The sequence below is a fragment of the Ooceraea biroi genome, chromosome 14 (genome assembly GCF_003672135.1).
Source record: "Ooceraea biroi isolate clonal line C1 chromosome 14, Obir_v5.4, whole genome shotgun sequence".
NCBI lineage: Eukaryota > Metazoa > Arthropoda > Insecta > Hymenoptera > Formicidae > Ooceraea > Ooceraea biroi.
In genome coordinates, this window is record NC_039519.1 from 7,407,587 (window position 1) to 7,423,736 (window position 16,150).

Genomic DNA, 16,150 nt, shown 5'->3' on the forward strand with positions numbered 1-16,150 from the left:
GAATTATAATAATTCTTCTGTATAATACATGTACCATATTGTTAATACATTTTTCATTAAAGATTTTATTTAATTTTAAACGTTATTTTATTTTTTAGCACTATTACTCTTTAAACCCTTATGTGTGTGTGAGTTTTACAATTTATTATTAATATTTAGATTAGTGTTTCATGATGAATCGATAAAACAAGACGACATATAAAAGAAGAGCACATCGTAATAAAAATTTTATCAATTTATTCTGATTTAAATGATCGAACTCTATAGTTGACACAAATCGTGTATATTCGTAAAAGCTTGCTAAACTTGAAAAATACGTCACAAGATCATGGACATGTCATTATCTTTTTTTATCTATTTGTATGCTGTAAAGTTCAATTTAACGGCGATCTATATTTACGACGGCATTCTATTCGTAATTCGTAACACAGGGTTCATTACATAACACAGGAAACAAACAATTTAAAGGTTCACAATGCATGTACATATATATATTTACACATACAAGAGAATAAATACATATATATATATATACATTATAGAATACATTCGTGGAACATATATAGGATATCTCATTGTACATACTAACAGTAGTTGGGATCAATTCAAGCAGAAAACCTTCCTATAAACACATGATAATTGCAGGTGCTCAAAGCTAAGAATGGAGTTACAATTGAAATTAATTTTATTTTATTATACATCTATAAAATTTCACCTAAATCAAAGAGTTCGATGTGAGTTTGCGGTGCGCGGTTGTTAACATGTGCAGTTTATCATGGGATATTCTATATACACACATGGAAACATACTATATATATATGTATATATAAAAATTATATATTTTGTCCCATATTTCACTACTTAATTGTTAGTTGTTTTTTTATGATGGTCCTCGATCTTCCTCGCTCTCAGAGAACGGGCTCTGATCTTGATCCTGTGGCGGCATCGGTTCCTCCAGAACGATCTTCTCTGCGGGCATAAAGTTCTGCATCCATCTAGCTTGCTTTTCTATCTCCGGAATCCTTTCGTCGATCAATCTCTCAACATCTATCTTGTTCAATTCCTCTTGTATACGTCTTTTTAATGGTCCCTCAATCGCGTCCATGATTTGATATCTGCGAAAGTAAATGTACCAGAAATACGTACAAAATGTATTGTTTTAACGTTATAATATTTCGACATTAAAAAATAATTAAAGAAAACAATTTTTACAACATTTAAGAATAAAAGATATATGTAACAGTTTTCTTGTAACGACAGATGTAATTAATGGTACCAATTTTCTTGTTTATGGGTACGTCTCATTATCATTCGATCGGAATTAGAGAATCATCTATTATGGAGTTCGCCTTGAGAATCAGCGCTAGATGCATATCTTACAAAGCCACGATCATTACCTTAAAAGGTTCGGCAGTATATTAATCATCGCTTCCATAAGATAATCAAGGGTGCCGGCGCCATGGATTCTCGACTGAATGTTGCCCAGTTCGAGTTCAAGGTCCTCTAGCGCAGCGCGTTTTCGCGTGTCCAACGGTTGGCCTAGCTTTAACTGCACTCGGAAGTATTCTACGGTGAAGGACACAGTGCCGGCGCGTGACAGAACGCCACCGATCACGCTCACCTCCCAGTGCGTCTTACCTTCCAGCCTCTGGGTACCGATATCCAAAAGCGCGTACATCTGTAAAGCATTATAATATGCATGAACCGCTGTGCAGCGAGAAAACGTTGCCCACGCATGCACGTGGAACCCAAAACCGATCACGTTTTGCGTTTTCTCGATCGCCAAGTGCGCCGCATTGAAGCATATCGAACCTTACGTAATATTGTATGACGATCAATGCAATTATGATAATGAAATAAAATTGCTTTGCACATCAGTATCACACACCATGTTTATATGACACGGTGATGCGATCAGTCCGCTAGATATTCGTTAGACAAAATCTAAACTTTACACACATGTTTGTTCATCCAAATTGATTATCATAAATTACAAATTCTCTTAAAACATGGAATTTTTCTGTGTTTTTATTTCAGTAATGCTCTTGTTGTTGAAAACACTTTTAAAACTTTTCAATTGAAATCTACTTTTCAATTAAATTAATTTAATTAAATTCAGTTTGATACATTGCATGCTTAAAATTTACGTAGATTTTTTTATGATTATAGAACTTTTAAAAAGTCACTTACAGTTCCCTTCTCCATGGTAATAGTTATGTTTCCCATGCGGTAAAAACTAGCTAGTCCAGTGATCCAGGTGTGTGACGATGTGACGGTAAATATGCCGACACTTTGACTGTAATCCTTCAGTCTATACGGATCATAGCCCATTTGAGAAACTTGTTTGCGAGTTTCCGCGATCGCCATGTCGAATGGTGAAATCGAATTAGGGAAATATTGCGGTAATTGGGATATTTGCTTGTTTACTTCACCTCTGAAATATGCTGTGAATTATTATAAATTATCCAGCAGAAAAAAATAGGAATAGTAAAAGTGTCGTACTTCACGTTTCCATTCACTTCCTTCAATATAAAGGGTTTAATGCTGTCAAAAATGAAGGCACCGACGGAATTGATAACACCTTGGAAAACCGAACCGAGGAATCCTAAATTCTTAAAGTCTAAATCAATTTTCTCAAACGTTAGATCCATATCGATGTCCTGGGCCTGTAATTTGCCGCCAGGGCCAACTTCTAGCCTGGCAATACCCTGAACGTTCACGCCAGTGAGTTCCACCGTAAAATCACCTGCAGATCTGGAGAGCCAGGATGCTAGCGTGTATAATCCGCGAATATCGAGCTTATCGATGCTTACTGCGACGGACACCTTAAACATACACACTTTTACCTTTACATTTTACACTTGTGATAAAAACGTCGAAATAAGCATATTTTACAGCAGGTAGATTATTTAATTTAAATTAAAAATTCTAATTTAATTTAAAATTCTTGCATAATAACATTGATTTTCGTACTGTTTTGTATGCCAATGTTCTTTTCATTCTTATTATATAGCATTACGGCACCAGCAGTTATCATGTTTCTATTACGTTTGCATGAAATATGATACGGACATTCCATAAGTTTTATGTACTTCGCATTGATGCGCCAGATTTTATAATTATACATAACTGTGTATATAATTGTAAAAAATAATGTAGAACACTTGGAAACGAGATCATATCTGAATCGTTCTAATATTCTTTTATCTGTTCTTTCCTCTCTTTTATTTCTATGTATTTTTGTTTAACGAGGTTTTTATTTACCTGCATGCGAGCCAGTTCTGATTCTACATGTTCGATACGGAACTTGGACAATCCGTAAACGTTTATTTGTCTGAAATTCATTGTATATATGGAAAAGGAATGCTTCATATCTGGTACTGGCATCGGATCGGGTATCGGTGCTCCCGGAAGTCCAACAGGATCGTCTTGTTGATAATGCTTTAAGAATGCACGAATTTGATCTCCAAGCCGCTGTTCGCCTATTGCGATTGCACTTTTGTCTAAAAAATATATATTTTGCATAACTAAGAATAATAATGGTAATATTAAGTGATAAATAAGAGAGTATGATAAATAATATTTGAAAACTAATAATATTAAATGATATATTCAAATCATGCTCAAATAATATGAAAATTTTCAATTTTGAAATTATACAAAATTTTTGTTAAAGATATAAGTTGTTTTAATTAAGGATTAATTACTCTTTCAATAAATTAATGTATAACATTTACAAATTATGGAATTACGTTTTATACAATTTATGCTACCGTTTTCTTTGAACGTATTGCGCAAAGAAAATGGATCATCTACGTAACAAATATTAGACGCAGTACATTAGATACAAATAGTGCAATTATAACACGTCAATATATCTATATATAATTTATCATAAGCACAATATCTATATTTTATCATAAAAATTAATCTTTTAAAGTTTGTGTTAATTAAATTTTTAAATCGTAAAAAGCAACTATTATTAGATATATCATAACAGATTAATTGGAAATTATCATACTTATCGAAGATAATGTGACATCGTCCACTTTTGGCTCTTCGCTCGAACATAGAGGACATAGGAAATAGCATATCATTAAGAAGATGACCACATGCATTTGTATATTCGATTGAACGGAACGTAATTTGCACCACATGGTTTTGTTTTTTCTTCTTCCAAAAATATTGATGCAATTAATGTATCAGTCAAAACTTAATATTCACTCAATCAGCACAGATATTATTTTTTAATATTAAAACTAAGTTGATTTTTTACAGTCCTTTTCACTTCTTTCTCTTTATAATTTCTTCTTCAGAAATTCCTTCAAAAACTCTTTTTCTTGCGTCCTTAAAAATTAATATTTTAATTAATTTCACAAGGGTTTATTTTTCTATAGTTAATTTATGTCACGTTTTCCTTGATCTTTTTCTTCCAGTAGATATTTAGCAACGAATAACGACGAGCGACATAATCGGCAACCGACTGGTACAATATAGGCGTGCGTGCGCGCGTTTGACTGAACGAAGAGGTACGTCAGTGAATTTAGTAGAATGATATCTCTGATAGGTCATTGAGGGGCGAGGGTCAACCACTTTATCTCCGTCCGTGCCTTCCTTCCCCCTCGGTGCTGTGTTTGCGTTTCTTCCTTATCCTCCTCTCTTATTATGTTCATCCAATTCTCATCACTCGCTTCAACGTCATTTAAACCTATGTTGTGCAAGTTGCAGTCTGGCAATTAGTTATGTAAAAAAATTCGAATCAAACGACAAATAATTACTAAGAAAAAGGATAAATTTTCGATTTGATGATACATGCATTTTATCAAAATTATTCAAAATATTCCTAAAAACATAGCTTAGGCTTAAATTCTGCCTTTAAAAACTGTTGCAAATATTTATATATAATACAAATTATTTCACTTAACCTATTCTAATTACTATCTCTCTAATAAATTTACTCAATCTCAATTTACAACGCTGCAAAATATATTCTAAAATATATAAAAAATTAAAACAGATAATAGATGGATGTGCTGCATTGTTTATTTTTTGTGTTGCTGAAATATTTAAATATGAGCGGGAATTGTCCAGATCTAGAGGACCAATCAAAATTGGATACGTCAAATTTTTACGCGCTACGCATGCGCATATCTTCTGACGCTTTGACTCTCGACACTTCCATCTAAAGGCACCACCTTATGGTCTATGTTTGTTTCCTTCTGCCACGTTGTCAGCACTGATCAGTGTCGCCACGAGACAACAAATTTTAAATTCGAGAGAATCTAACGTATTCCTCGATGTTTTTCACCTGTTTGCTGTTGGGTTTTCGTATGACAGTTGTGCGTGCTCGTATTTTTCTACAAAATGGTTAATGCAGGTGACATTTCGACAGAAAATGGAATAGGTGAGAATATTAACGCTGTATATTATTATACTTTATTATATTGATTAACGATACGAAAAACGTATCGCGAAAAATATATCGTGAACAAATTGCGAATTTATTCCTTTCCTTTCACGCTTTCTCTCTTTCTCCTTCTCTCTTTCATGATTCTCTTGTAAATACTCATTGAAACATTAAATATCAATAAATAAGTCAAAGAGATTATTGTAAATTTACATGATGCACGTATAAATATTGTATGTGTATATGCATCTGGTAAAACAACATAGCTCTTGTTTAGCATCTTAAAAATTATTTATAGGATGCATCTGAATGTATACGTAATTCATTCTTCTTGATTACAAGTTTACTTAGAAGCAAATATAACTATATCTCATTATATTTTAGATAATATAAGAAAGTCAGCAGAAGAAATAGACGAACAACGCAAAGAAACATTGGCATATGAGTATCTTTGTCACCTGGAGGAAGCCAAGAAGTAATATAAAAGTTACATAGATATATACATACTATTTAATGAAAAGAAACACTACATTTACATCATATCATTACGCAGATGGATGGAAGCTTGTTTAAACGAATCATTGCCTGCGACAATCGAGATGGAGGAAAATCTTCGCAATGGCGTTTACCTAGCTAAACTTGCTCACTTTATAACACCTGATGCCTTGCCATTAAGTAAAATCTATGATGCGGAACAGTGTAAGTACGAAGCAGCAGGATTACAGTTCCGACACACGGACAACATAAATCATTTTCTGAAGTTCTTGGAACAGATTCAACTACCGTTGGTACGTGTTTATATATGACAATTTTCTTTGCAGTACAATGTAAGCAATAATTAAATTAATACATTTGTCGATTTGGTTTTTATAGATATTCCAGCCAGAAACAACAGATGTGTACAACAAGAAAAATATGCCACGAGTGATATATTGTATCCACGCTCTTAGTACACACCTATTCAAACTAGGAAGAGCACCAGCAATGCAGGATTTATATGGAAAAGTAGATTTTTCTGGTACGTGTCTGGTTTGACGTCATGTGGTTTTGTGTCATATATTTAAAAGAAGCAATTATTAAAATGCCTTTCTAATTTTGGAAAGTACAATATTTATTATATTTTTATGTATCATTCATTATACATTGTATTATTTGTATTCTCTTTTAGAGGAAGATATTGATTCTGTAAGTAGAGAACTACAAAAGCATGGAATTCAAATGCCTGCTTTCCAAAAAATAGGAGGTCTACTAACAAACAGTTTAGCCACAGATACAACCACTCCTGTGGCTGCTGTATCAGCGGTCAATCAAGCTGTGACAGATAATGTATGTTGGATTTGTCTTGTTTAACGAATAATGCAATTCTTGTGTTATAAAATAATAATTTATTGATTCATATATTTTTTTTACATTTATATATTACAGGATAATGATAAAGTTTTACGTGCACTTCGAAGTAAGGAGTTGCAATTAAGTAACGTTAAATCTGCATACATAGAAAAATATACTACAACATTGTTGAACGCTAAAAATAAAATGATAAAGGAATCATATCACGAGGTATGAGATTCTGCACTCACATAATTTCGTATGAATATCTTTCTTCCTTCTCTCATTGATCTTGTAATTTAAATAATGCTTAGAACAATGGTAACGTAGCAGACGCGTGCGACGGACTATTAACGCAGGCAGAGATACAAGAATGCATTAATTACGTGAATAGTGAGTATACCATAAAATAAATATTGATAATTTCGTAGTTGTGAAAGAATCTGATTTATATTGTAAAATTTTAGAATCTTGTGCCTTGGAATCTATCGTTTCATCTCTGTCGCAAGAAAAAGATAATAAATTAATAGCCGCCTTAAGGACATCCACGTTATCGTTCAAGGTATAACAACAAATGTCTTTTTAAGTATAACATAATGACTATTTGTCATATCTTTGACTGTAATATTAATATTAATAAATTTATATTATTGCAGAATATAGTTGTTGAAAACGTTGAGGATTACAGAAAGGAGCTGAAGCTAGTGCTCACAAAGGTCGTATGGCATGGCATAGATTCATTCGAGAGCCTTTATGAGTGGACAAATATTTTTCAGGATGTGATTGACAAAGGAAATGAAACTGCACTGGCACGCAAGAAAAGTTAGCATCATCATTTCATAAAATTTCCTTATAAGTGGCTTCCTCTGAATAGAAAATTTCAAACAATTTTTATTTCTTTACAGAGGATGAAACTGTGAAATGTCTGAATATGGCTTTAGAATCTGCTGATATAAAAAAGTTTCATGAGATTCTGCAAAGTCCTTGTCTTGAAGTGTGTCACATCGACGAATTTGCAATTCCTTTGTATTATCAGGAGATGAAGGAAGATCGTACACAATTTCAGGTAAATAAAAATTAAAAATGAAGCAGCACGTTGTTATTATATTCGATTAATATGGGAAAATTTTATCTGACAGACTGATATTACCCATGATGACATCAAAGTAAGCTTACGTGTACTATCCGTTATTGCTGCTATTACCAAAGCAGTGGACACAGGAAATCCAGACTTTGTGTATGAAAAATTGTCGAAATACGATGCGCGATTATTTGTAAGTATATAATAATCTATAATTGTTTCTTTACAAAGTATTTAACTGAAAAATATTTAACATAGTACTGCAATCACAATATAGGGACTGGATGAATTGAATAAAGTGAAATATACTGAGGCACTAATGAAAATGCGACAGAGAAAGCTGGAAACGTCTGAAGAATGTACTTTACTAACTTATAGTGATATTCAAGAATGTATTGAGTTGGTAAATGAAGAATGCGATGATAATTTTGAAGGTATGATTAGAAAAGATTGCACAAATCACGCGTGACTCATCACACGATATTAACTTAATGCGTAATAAATTGACGTATAATCTATTTTGTTTGAACAGTTATAGAGATTTTACATCAGATAAATCGAGCTGTGGCAACAGACGACTGCAAGAATATGATGAAAGCTTTGAAAGTGATAACCGCAAGGGTCAATATACCTGTATTTTCATACGATACACCGCTCTATTTAAAATTGCTTAAGAAACGTTTAGGTGAGAAAAAATTTGAGGGATCCGAGTTATGGTTGGATGACGTTGAAACAATAGCGAAGACAGCTAAGTCAGAAATCGAGAAAATCAAAGAAAGTATGTCGCGCATTGTAATATGTACATGATATATTATGTATTATAAATTGTATCATTGATCATGAGAAGTATAAATTATTTGTATAATGCCATTATTGATTACAGCGATTGTCCTCTTGTACGATATTAATATACATCTGGAAAATGATGATATGATGCAAACATTCAGTTGTATTAAAATGCTCGACGTAGTTGAAGGATTGAGTGAGCTTACAGAAGAATGTCAAAACAGATGTTTTCTACTATTACAGCAATTACAACAGCGAATGGTAATATAAAGACAAGATACTTACGCGCGCGTACGTGTGTGTGTGTGTGTGTATATATATATATATATATAATTATATATCCAATTATTGTTTAACACATTTTTGCCGTAGCGCGCAAGGTACAGCTTTTCTTATATTTCACATTTTACCAATGAAAGGAATATAGTCTATATCGATTTGAAGGGCAAAAGCTATGTATGGGAGCGTCCACCAAATTTTAAGAGAAGCTATTACATCACTGCAGATGACATAAATGTAAGTTTACTTCGTGGTTCGAATTTCATTATGATTAAAATATATTGTCATCAATTTTTCATTAAACTCGTAGGACATAATTACGTCCGTTATGATGGAGCAACATGAATATTATAGCACGAAAAATTATCCATACAATGAAAAGTTACTTATTGGATTGCAAGCTTGTATGCGAGGACATCTGTTACGTAAAAAGATTATGGACAGACGCTTTTATTTCAATGATAATCTGGAAAACATCATCATGATACAAGCATGGTGGAGATGCGTTAGACAACGTAAACGGTATTGTAAATTGCTGGAGGAAAGAGATCGACAAAAGGAAATATTCCATCAAAATAAATATTCAAATATAAAAACAAATAAAATAAATGACACAGATGATAAATCAAGTCGATATAAAAGATATGTAAGTTTTGAGCTTCTTGCATCACATATTTTAATTAGTGATTAATTAGCAGCTACGTTCTTTATCAATACGCCATAATTATCGTAAAATATCTGCATTATAGGAGGATAAAATAGTAAAGATACAAGCTTTGTGGCGTGGAAGAATGTCGAGGAAAGCTTTCCACTCATTATTATATTCAAAAAAGCCATCGTTTCCTGTAGTCAGATATTTTTCGGCACTATTGGGTTTCAGTGCGGAAGATTACGATAAAGACCTAGAATTACAAGTATGATAACTGATAACTTTCATATTATTTATACATGCTATCGAAATTTTATTCACATAATCGTCTGTTTTAGAAATTAAAACACGAAGTCGTCCAATGTATAAGACACAATCAGAATCTGTCCGAACAGTTGAATAACATGTATGTCAAAATAGGATTGCTGATTCAAAACAGAATAGCATTGCAGGTACATTTCTCGAGATTTAATTTTCTGCATTTTAGTCTGCATTATAGTCTGAGTATTATATTGAATTATGAATATATGCCTCTATTTAGGATGTAGTAGCACATGGAAAAAATTTGGATACTCTCGCGAAGGAAAAGAGCGCGAATAAGGATCAAAATACTTCAAGCGATGTCGCTAGTACAGCGCATAAAGGTCTGAAATCGTTAACGAAGGAAGGTCGCAAGATGCTGGAGAGCTATCAACATCTGTTCTACGCGTTGCAGACGAATCCACAATATCTGTCGAAGCTGTTGTACTTGCCCCCCAGCAACAAATCGAACAAGCTGTTCCTGAAAAATATCATTTTGACGCTGTTCAATTTCGGATCAAATACGCGGGAGGATTATTTACTGCTGAAACTGTTTGGCTGTGCATTGAGAGAGGACATTAGATGCAATTGTCATCAACCCTCCGACGTGTTAACCGGCAAGCCATTAGTACGCGAGATGGTGGTCAATTACGCGAAACAATTTAATGGTCAGTCCTCACTGAAGCAGATCTTGGGTCCCTTGATCGAAAAAGTTCTGGAGGAAAAGGATTTATGCATGGAGACAAATCCGGTGGACATATATAAGCTCTGGCGGAATCAGCTAGAAATGGAATCCGGCCAGTCTGTAGATTTGCCTCACGCAGTATCCCAGGAGGAGGCGCTGAAACACGTTCCGGTGCAAGAATCGCTCACCAAGGCGATAAATCAATTGAAAAAGATCTCGCTCGAGTTTTTAGACAGGATTACGCAGTCCCGCGATCTGATTCCTTACGGGATGTTGTATGTGTCGAAGGTCTTGTACAATTCGTTGACGGAAAAGTTCTCGCAAACTCCCGAGAAGGACGTATTGAAAGCAGTCGGCAATTTGATTTACTATCACTTCATTAACGCGGCGATCGTGGCACCAGATACCTTTGACATTGTCACATTACCGGTCAACAGGACATTGTCCTCCTGTCAAAGAAAGAATCTAGCTAGCATAGCCAAAGTCTTGCAGTTTTCTACTTCGAAGAAAGGCTTCGGCGAGGAGGCACCGCACTTGGAGTGCCTCAATCAATTTATAATTGTTTGTCACGAAAAGTTTAAGAATTTTTTTCGATACTGTTGTCAAGTGGAGGATCTTGAGGAACACTTTAATATCCACGAGTACACGGAAGCTACACTCATACAAAATCCGGAAATATGCATATCTCTACAAGTGAGTAATATCGTAAATATATTAATTGTGTTGAGCAGTCGATGATAAATAGCGCATAAGCTTTGATTTTTAAATTGAATATTTTGCAGGAATTATGCGAAATACATACTTTACTGCTAACATATCAGGATCAAATAGCACCAGATCCATCTGAGCCTTTGCACGATTTATTGGATGATCTAGGTCCAGCGCCGACTGTGGCATCTTTACTTGGAATATGTAAGATTAAATAAACTACTTTTTGTGTGCTTGTACTTTCACGTTAGCGAGGAAAATCAGTAATACGTACAATATTCTTATTATTTATTTAATATTTATTTTCCTGTAGCTGATGCGACATACGAAGCGAACCTGGCACGATACAGTAAACAGGAGGTGTGTCTGGTGTTAACTAACAAGTTTCAATTACCACCAAACGACGACACAAACCTGAACAATCTCTTTGTAAAAGCGAAAGAGTTGCTCGTTTCGATTATCTCTTTCTTAAAAAAGCCGACTTTGATAGAGTCGTTGGAAACCACTTCTTCTCCCATGTGCATGAAACTGTTCGACTATTCGTCCGTGTCGCCGGCATTAAATGTTATTCGCGAGAGGTAAGACTTATACTTTTCTTTTGCTGAAATCTTAATCGTTTATGTGTTCGCATAAATCAATGTTGTAATAATTTATAAATAATTTTATTAGTGTTGTAAAATAAGTACTATTTGTGTAACAGTTCGTCTATAAACGACTGCAAGATGCAATTACGCGCGTATCTTAAAAAACTAGAACTTGAAGGTTGGGTCTCGCGCGCGAACGGTTATCAGGCGATTGTGACCTCGATAGCGAAGGACATTTGCAACAAGAGCAAGTACCGCGTTATGAGGGATAAGGAGCTACAGACACTGCGCGCAACTAAGGAACGATTAGACGAGAAGACAAAATACTATCAGGAGCAAGTTGTTTTCTACAATGAGTACATAAAACGTTGCCTTCAAAATCTGCATGGGAAAAGGTACGATTTAATATTTTACGATTAGAAAGATATTATTTGCTCTTCTTGAGTTTTTGCTATCATTCAATTTTACGGACGGTTCTAAAAACTTTATATTTATTTAAGAAATATGCACATTTAAGAAATTTAATACAAAAGCGATAAATCTCTGCACCAACTCTCTCTTATTAATTATGTACCAACTTACTAATTAAATATTATATTCTTTTGCAGTTCGCTTCGTGCATACGAATTGATGCATAAAGATACATATAAGTTGAGCAAATTAAGATCCAAGATGACGGTGAAGTATTCCGCCTGGAAGTTGCAAGAAAAGGGGGTGCTGATGGATGCCAATCAAATGCTGAGTCCGACAGAGATGAAAAATACGATTTTCGAGATAAGCCCAACGGAACACAGCGGTATTTTCGTTGTACGTTGTAAATTCATGGGCGTCGAATTAGAGAAACTCGAAATCAGCATACAGCAATTGCTTGAGCTGCAATACGAAGGCAGGTCTTGTATGGACATGTTCGGTAAAGCAAAAGTCAACGTGAATCTGCTCTTACACTTACTGAATCGTAAATTTTACGGTAAAAGCAGCTAAAGAAATTGTTGATTACTGTTGATACGTCCTTTGGCCAAAGTTAAGAAAACGAAGTTGATTTACGCGTTTTATACGTGCAATCTACTGCTGCGACAACGTCTTCAAATTGGAAATTTGTCCGATATTTTATCAATGCACACTGAAATACGATAATTACTATAACTCTTTTGACGAGAACATTTCAGCGATATTACTAGCTTTTAAATCACAAAACTCTGCTTAATAGCGATCTAGTCTACGATATGGTATATATGTTGTAAATAATTGTATTCATACACGTTCAAAGTTAGTTTACCATTAGTACAACATCATTTGGTATTTGGTATTTTATGTATATATCACGAATCGTAGGTTTATTCGATGAAAGAACATTATCATACAGACTTCAAATTATGGACTTACAAAATTGATTATTCGTTATAACATGGAATGATAAGGGATATTATAACATAGAATTTTAGTAAATGAGAGTAAGATTACAGACATCAATTTTAATAAGTATGTTTTGTACTATTTTTACTTTATTGCGTATTAAATCTTCAAATATTAAGAAAGAAAAATATCCGAAAGAAAGCGCTAAAAGTTAACGAGTATACCTCTTGATTTATCGATGTCTCATTTGATTTAGAAATTAGAAATCCAAGATCCTTTTTCTTTTTTTTTTTATTAAAAAGTTCCATTTATAAATACGTTAAGAGAGAAATCCTCTGGCTAGAATTTGTTGTAATGTCATAGATATATTTAAAAATTAGTATATAGCACCAAACAAAAGAATAAAAAAATTAATATTTAATAAAGCATATGAAATAAGTTGATGTTTTGATTTTCATGAGAATTTTATTTCTGAATTAAAAAGCCGGTCTTAATTTAACAAAATTTGTGTGAACATGTAAATAAAAATTGAGTTCAATTCTCCTATATTTCAAGTGTAGAAAGTACAAGTATGTGCAGGTGAAACGAACACAAGTCTTCGGTTGATGCGTGTGCTCGAAAATATGATCTTGTGAACATTTACGCTAATTCCTACAATTATTATAGCTCTTATTTGAATTATAACTCAGTGGTGTGTATATATATTGAATTCTTGACTTTGTAATAAGTTTTTTGTACCTTAGCTTCGTAACATAAAAATTTTAGATTATTCGAAGTGCGAGATAACCTCACTGTTAATGATACGTGTGCTTTTCACTCTCAAGATTTTATATATAATTTTATCAATATTTATAACACACATTTTAAATAAACAATGCAATGTCCTTTGATGATCTCTGATTGAAGCTATTAAAATTTTAACCTTTCTTATTTAATCCTTTTTCATTTGTTTATGTTTTGTCCTCTATTTACCTATAAAGCTCAAGTACTATCCAGTATTGCTGACAATTATATGTATCTATATAGTATGAGTATCATAATATATTTGTGACAATATCTTTTTTATATATTATTAATGGAAAGTATGCATGCACAAAGGTGATTTTTTATTAGAGAATGGCAGCTACAAAAATGGAAAATATAGAAAATAATTCTACCAAAAATGGAGAAAATATGGAGATAGAAAAAAAACTTAAAGAGAGAGCGGAAAGAAATCGTCAGAAAGCACTCTTGTTAAAAAAGTCCAAAGTTGTAACTCATCCTTATACAAGGTATATGTCATATGCATGTGTACACATGTATGACACAATATTTTCTTCAGCCATAAATTTGATTAAAAGATATTTTTTATTCTAACTGATAATTTGATTATAGAGACAACAGTGATTCTGTAAAAGGAAGATCAATAAAAGTGCAGGGACAACGTGTTATTGATAGCGGTGGAGGATTTTTGATAGAAGAGAACGATGAATTAGAACAACAAATGGTACACAATATGTATTATGTATATGGTTGTATAATATGATATCATATCGTTTATATTTAATAATATAATTAAGAATTTTTATATTTTAATTAGCTAAAGATTCGAACGGAGCCAGATCCTGTTATTGGTAAATTTAATGAATGCGAGGAGTGCAAACAGAAATTTGGGGACTCGTATCTTCTGCAAACGTTCGACCTTGCTGTTTGCGATAAATGCAGGTGACAACAGCATTCAAATAAATTCACTCAGTTGTTTATTAAATAGTTGATTTCTTTTTTGTGTATTTTGTTAGAATTAAATATATATATAACATAATTTTTTTGCTCTAGAGATAAGGAGGGGAAGCATTCTTTAATTACCAAAACAGAAGCTAAACAAGAGTATTTATTGAAGGATTGCGATCTTGATAAGCGGGAACCCGCGCTGAAGTACATTATACGCAAGAATCCTCACAATGCGAATTGGGGCGAGATGAAACTGTACCTGCATCTGCAAATCGAACAGAGGGCTTTGCAAGTTTGGGGCTCGGAGGAGAATTTGCTGAAAGAAAAAGAAATGCGCGATGTCAAACGGGAAGGAGCTAAGATCAAGAAATTCAATAAAAAGGTATCTTATTGGTTACATCTATAAAATCTTAAGAAATTTTATTATGTTCTTTTCCGCTCTGTGTTTACTAATAACACATTTTATCGTACAAAGATTAAACAGCTGCGAATGCAAGTGAGAAGTTCATTGTACGATAAAACAACAAAAGCGTCGCACATTCACGAGTTTGGAGAAGATACATATAACGAAGAGGATGATACATACACGCATGTTTGCAAAACGTGCGATTATGAAGAGACGTATGAGAAAATGTGAATGCACAAGTATTAATCGCACGAGTATTAAAAGTAGCATGAATTAATTTAATGTATATACATATAATGTCATATGTTATATTAGTCTCGAATACGATATAATTTTATACAAATATAATTCTCAAAATCTTTTTTTTATAACCGGAATTTAAGACTTTATATACCTGTGATGTAAAAGATATTATATGTATATGTATATTAAACAGCAACCAAACAAATGTTTAGACTATATATCATAATAAGACTATCCATTTGCATTAATAGAATCTCGCAATTTTATATATTAAACGTTTATTAACCAAGTATTATAATCATAGTCATGAATTTGTTAAAAAAATTAATTTTGTTTCAATAAAATTTACTTTATGTTTTTGCGCATGTGTAGAAGATGAAAAGTGTCAACTATGAATTGTTGAAAATATAATTATGTCAGCAGAATTCAGATCTATAGCACTTTGTCTTTCCCTCTTTTCTTTTCCCTCTTTCAAAAATAAAATATTAGAAATATCTATATTTTGTAAGTATGGATCATTGTGTAAGAATATTCTTTATTTCTACACCAAAAAAGAGAATGTTAGGGGCATACATAATATTATATATTAATTATTATATATTAATATAATAATAGCATGAAATAATAAAC

The 16,150-nt window shown here is 33.0% G+C and overlaps 2 protein-coding genes across 2 annotated transcripts; one reads left to right on the forward strand and one right to left on the reverse strand.

Annotated features, from left to right (window-relative positions):
- Positions 1–220: 220 nt before the first annotated feature.
- LOC105283008 lies at positions 221–4,532 on the reverse strand. Its single transcript, XM_011345396.3, has 6 exons — positions 4,022–4,532; positions 3,265–3,503; positions 2,503–2,825; positions 2,191–2,434; positions 1,398–1,678; positions 221–1,115 (listed from the first exon to the last, which is right to left on the reverse strand). The coding sequence occupies exons 1-6, from the start codon at positions 4,155–4,157 to the stop codon at positions 881–883; spliced, it is 1,458 nt and encodes a 485-aa protein (XP_011343698.2). The 5' UTR covers positions 4,158–4,532; the 3' UTR covers positions 221–880.
- A 737-nt stretch (positions 4,533–5,269) lies between these two features.
- On the forward strand, positions 5,270–15,942 carry LOC105283010 (ras GTPase-activating-like protein IQGAP1). The gene is made up of 28 exons (XM_026975009.1): positions 5,270–5,404; positions 5,792–5,882; positions 5,961–6,195; positions 6,281–6,425; positions 6,576–6,733; positions 6,833–6,967; positions 7,051–7,129; positions 7,204–7,298; positions 7,393–7,558; positions 7,642–7,802; positions 7,876–8,010; positions 8,095–8,251; positions 8,350–8,595; positions 8,701–8,864; positions 8,976–9,119; positions 9,193–9,528; positions 9,632–9,796; positions 9,870–9,983; positions 10,073–11,209; positions 11,299–11,428; positions 11,538–11,802; positions 11,925–12,203; positions 12,417–12,735; positions 14,275–14,432; positions 14,536–14,647; positions 14,741–14,865; positions 14,977–15,253; positions 15,347–15,942. Exons 1-28 carry the CDS (start codon positions 5,365–5,367, stop codon positions 15,506–15,508), a joined length of 5,730 nt encoding a protein of 1,909 aa, XP_026830810.1. The 5' UTR covers positions 5,270–5,364; the 3' UTR covers positions 15,509–15,942.
- The last annotated feature ends 208 nt before the right edge of the window (positions 15,943–16,150 follow it).

Excerpts from the sequence above, each read along its gene's own strand:
- LOC105283008 (XM_011345396.3), bottom strand. The coding sequence starts at position 4,157 with ATGTGGTGCAAATTACGTTCCGTTCAATCGAATATACAAATGCATGTG. Across the intron at positions 3,504-4,021 it reads TGTCACATTATCTTCGATAA|ACAAAAGTGCAATCGCAATA; the intron begins GTATGATAATTT and ends TATATTTTTTAG. Across the intron at positions 2,435-2,502 it reads GAAGTGAATGGAAACGTGAA|AGGTGAAGTAAACAAGCAAA; the intron begins GTACGACACTTT and ends AGCATATTTCAG.
- LOC105283010 (XM_026975009.1), top strand. The coding sequence starts at position 5,365 with ATGGTTAATGCAGGTGACATTTCGACAGAAAATGGAATAG. Across the intron at positions 5,405-5,791 it reads TTCGACAGAAAATGGAATAG|ATAATATAAGAAAGTCAGCA; the intron begins GTGAGAATATTA and ends ATTATATTTTAG. Across the intron at positions 6,968-7,050 it reads TAAAGGAATCATATCACGAG|AACAATGGTAACGTAGCAGA; the intron begins GTATGAGATTCT and ends AATAATGCTTAG.